The 2500-nt window shown below is 46.6% G+C and overlaps 2 protein-coding genes across 11 annotated transcripts in view; one reads left to right on the forward strand and one right to left on the reverse strand.

The window, feature by feature from the left end:
* sema6a (sema domain, transmembrane domain (TM), and cytoplasmic domain, (semaphorin) 6A) overlaps positions 1 to 2500 on the forward strand; it is a 106527-nt gene that overhangs the window by 96558 nt on the left and 7469 nt on the right.
* The window catches only part of LOC127630386 (zonadhesin-like), a 1634-nt gene continuing 269 nt past the window's right edge, over positions 1136 to 2500 (reverse strand). Inside the window, exons 1-2 of one of the 10 annotated variants that reach the window (XM_052107857.1) lie at positions 2127 to 2500; positions 1136 to 1748 (exon numbers count right to left, since the gene is read on the reverse strand). The exon at positions 2127 to 2500 is cut by the window's right edge and continues 3 nt beyond it. In XM_052107857.1, coding sequence (XP_051963817.1) covers positions 1272 to 1748; positions 2127 to 2477 — 828 coding nt within the window. In that variant the 5' untranslated portion in view covers positions 2478 to 2500 and the 3' untranslated portion in view covers positions 1136 to 1271. The other 9 variants (XM_052107855.1, XM_052107851.1, XM_052107853.1 and 6 more) reach the window with 9 other exon arrangements.

The raw sequence follows: 2500 nt of genomic DNA on the forward strand, positions 1-2500 counted from the left end.
TTAGACTAACCTTAATCTAGTGTTTGTGTGTATGTGTGTGTGTGTGTGTGTGTGTGTGTGTGTGTGTGTGTGTGTGAGACTCTCCTGCTCAACAAATAGACATGTGTCTCTCTCGTATCAGGCTTCTCCCCCTTTTCCTATTCTCTCACTCTATAATCCTGTGCTCTCTCTCGCTCTCTCTCTCGCTCTCTCTCTCGCTCTCTTGCTCGCTCTCTGTGTGTGAGTGTCTAATTTATAGGTCAATTACTGAGGCAGTTGAGAGAGAGAGAGAGAGAATGTGTGTGTTTCTGGATTTTGTGTGTCTATAGTCAATGTTTACATGAACACAGCGGGCAATCTCTCTCTCTCTCTCTCTCTCTCTCTCTCTCTCTCTCTCTCTCTCTCGGGCGTGGCACATCGACACACAAACATCCATTCAGTGCAAATACTGTAAGACACACACTTGCTCAAACTGCACAAACACAAATTGATCTTCATCTGTTTCCCTCTCAGTATGTGCATTTCTAACAACACTTAATAATGCAGATTATATTTACTGCAGGAGAATCATATTTATTTATAAACACAGCGTATGTGTGCTGCAGATAAACAAGATGTGTGTAAATCAGACTGCAGGAGATGTGCTTGTGTTTATATGTGCAATATAATGCCGAGTGTTTGTCAACACGGTTAAGCGTCATGTGTATGACGAGACGGCTGTGAATAGGACACACAGATTTAATTCCTGCCGTGACCTCAATCACACACAAAAGCCTTTTAAAACACTCTCGTCTGATCCGCAGCACTGAACACACACTTCTGCAAACATGTGTGTGTGCTCATGTTGTTGTTGTGAAAGATATCAAGTTTACACATCTGAATAATATTAATAACGTTTGTCATTTGCACATTATAAACAAAATTAATTAGCAATTTAATTTCTGATAACAAACATCCCAAAATAGTGTGTGACGATACCAAATTCAATTCCACAGCTAAAACTGAATCTGTAAACATGATTTAAATAATTACTGGATGTGAAACTGAGTAAACAGACAGTTATAAATAAAAACAACAAACATCCAAGGGGATGAAAGATTGAAACTATTTCAAAATAAGGGATGAAAATAATGTAAAATAATAAACTTGGGTAAAATGCTGCAAAACCACTAAAAATGTCAAATGTAGGCTGAAAACGTGGTGATGATTTCTGAATGTCAAAAGCACACATGTGCTGAACCGAGTCAGTGTTCTGTACAAGCGGTGATGCAGAAAGTCTCGTATCCTTGCATTTAAAGGTGCAGCGTGTCAGAAACGCTTGTTATTAGTGACACCTGTGGCCGTTCAGTGAACTGCAACCTGTTGCTCGTGCTCATACACACACTCCATAGTGACACCTGTGGCCGTTCAGTGAACTGCAGCCTGTTGCTCGTACACACACTCCATAGTGACACCTGTGGCCGTTCGGTGAACTGCAGCCTGTTGCTCGTGCTCATACACACACTCCATAGTGACACCTGTGGCCGTTCAGTGAACTGCAGCCTGTTGCTCGCGCTCGTACACACACTCCATAGTGACACCTGTGGCCGTTCAGTGAACTGCAGCCTGTTGCTCGTGCTCATACACACACTCCATAGTGACACCTGTGGCCGTTCAGTGAACTGCAGCCTGTTGCTCGTGCTCATGCACACACTCCATAGTGACACCTGTGGCCGTTCAGTGAACTGCAGCCTGTTGCTCGCGCTCTTGCACACACTCCATAGTGACACCTGTGGCCGTTCAGTGAACTGCAGCCTGTTGCTCGTGCTCATGCACACACTCCATAGTGACACCTGTGGCCGTTCAGTGAACTGCAGCCTGTTGCTCGCGCTCTTGCACACACTCCATAGTGACACCTGTGGCCGTTCAGTGAACTGCAGCCTGTTGCTCGTGCTCATGCACACACTCCATAGTGACACCTGTGGCCGTTCAGTGAACTGCAGCCTGTTGCTCGCGCTCTTGCACACACTCCATAGTGACACCTGTGGCCGTTCAGTGAACTGCAGCCTGTTGCTCGTGCTCTTGCACACACTCCATAGTGACACCTGTGGCCGTTCAGTGAACTGCAGCCTGTTGCTCGTGCTCATACACACACTCCATAGTGACACCTGTGGCCGTTCAGTGAACTGCAGCCTGTTGCTCGCGCTCTTGCACACACTCCATAGTGACACCTGTGGCCGTTCAGTGAACTGCAGCCTGTTGCTCGCACTCTTGCACACACTCCATAGTGACACCTGTGGCCGTTCAGTGAACTGCAGCCTGTTGCTCGTGCTCATACACACACTCCATAGTGACACCTGTGGCTGTTCAGTGAACTGCAGCCTGTTGCTCGCGCTCATACACACACTCATTAGTGACACCTGTGGCCGTTCAGTGAACTGCAACCTGTTGCTCGTACACACACTCCATAGTGACACCTGTGGTCGTTCAGTGAACTGCAGCTTGTTGCTCGCGCTCATACACACACACACTCATTAGTGAC

This window comes from Xyrauchen texanus, chromosome 37, assembly GCF_025860055.1.
Source record: "Xyrauchen texanus isolate HMW12.3.18 chromosome 37, RBS_HiC_50CHRs, whole genome shotgun sequence".
In the NCBI taxonomy this organism is placed as follows: Eukaryota; Metazoa; Chordata; class Actinopteri; order Cypriniformes; family Catostomidae; genus Xyrauchen; species Xyrauchen texanus.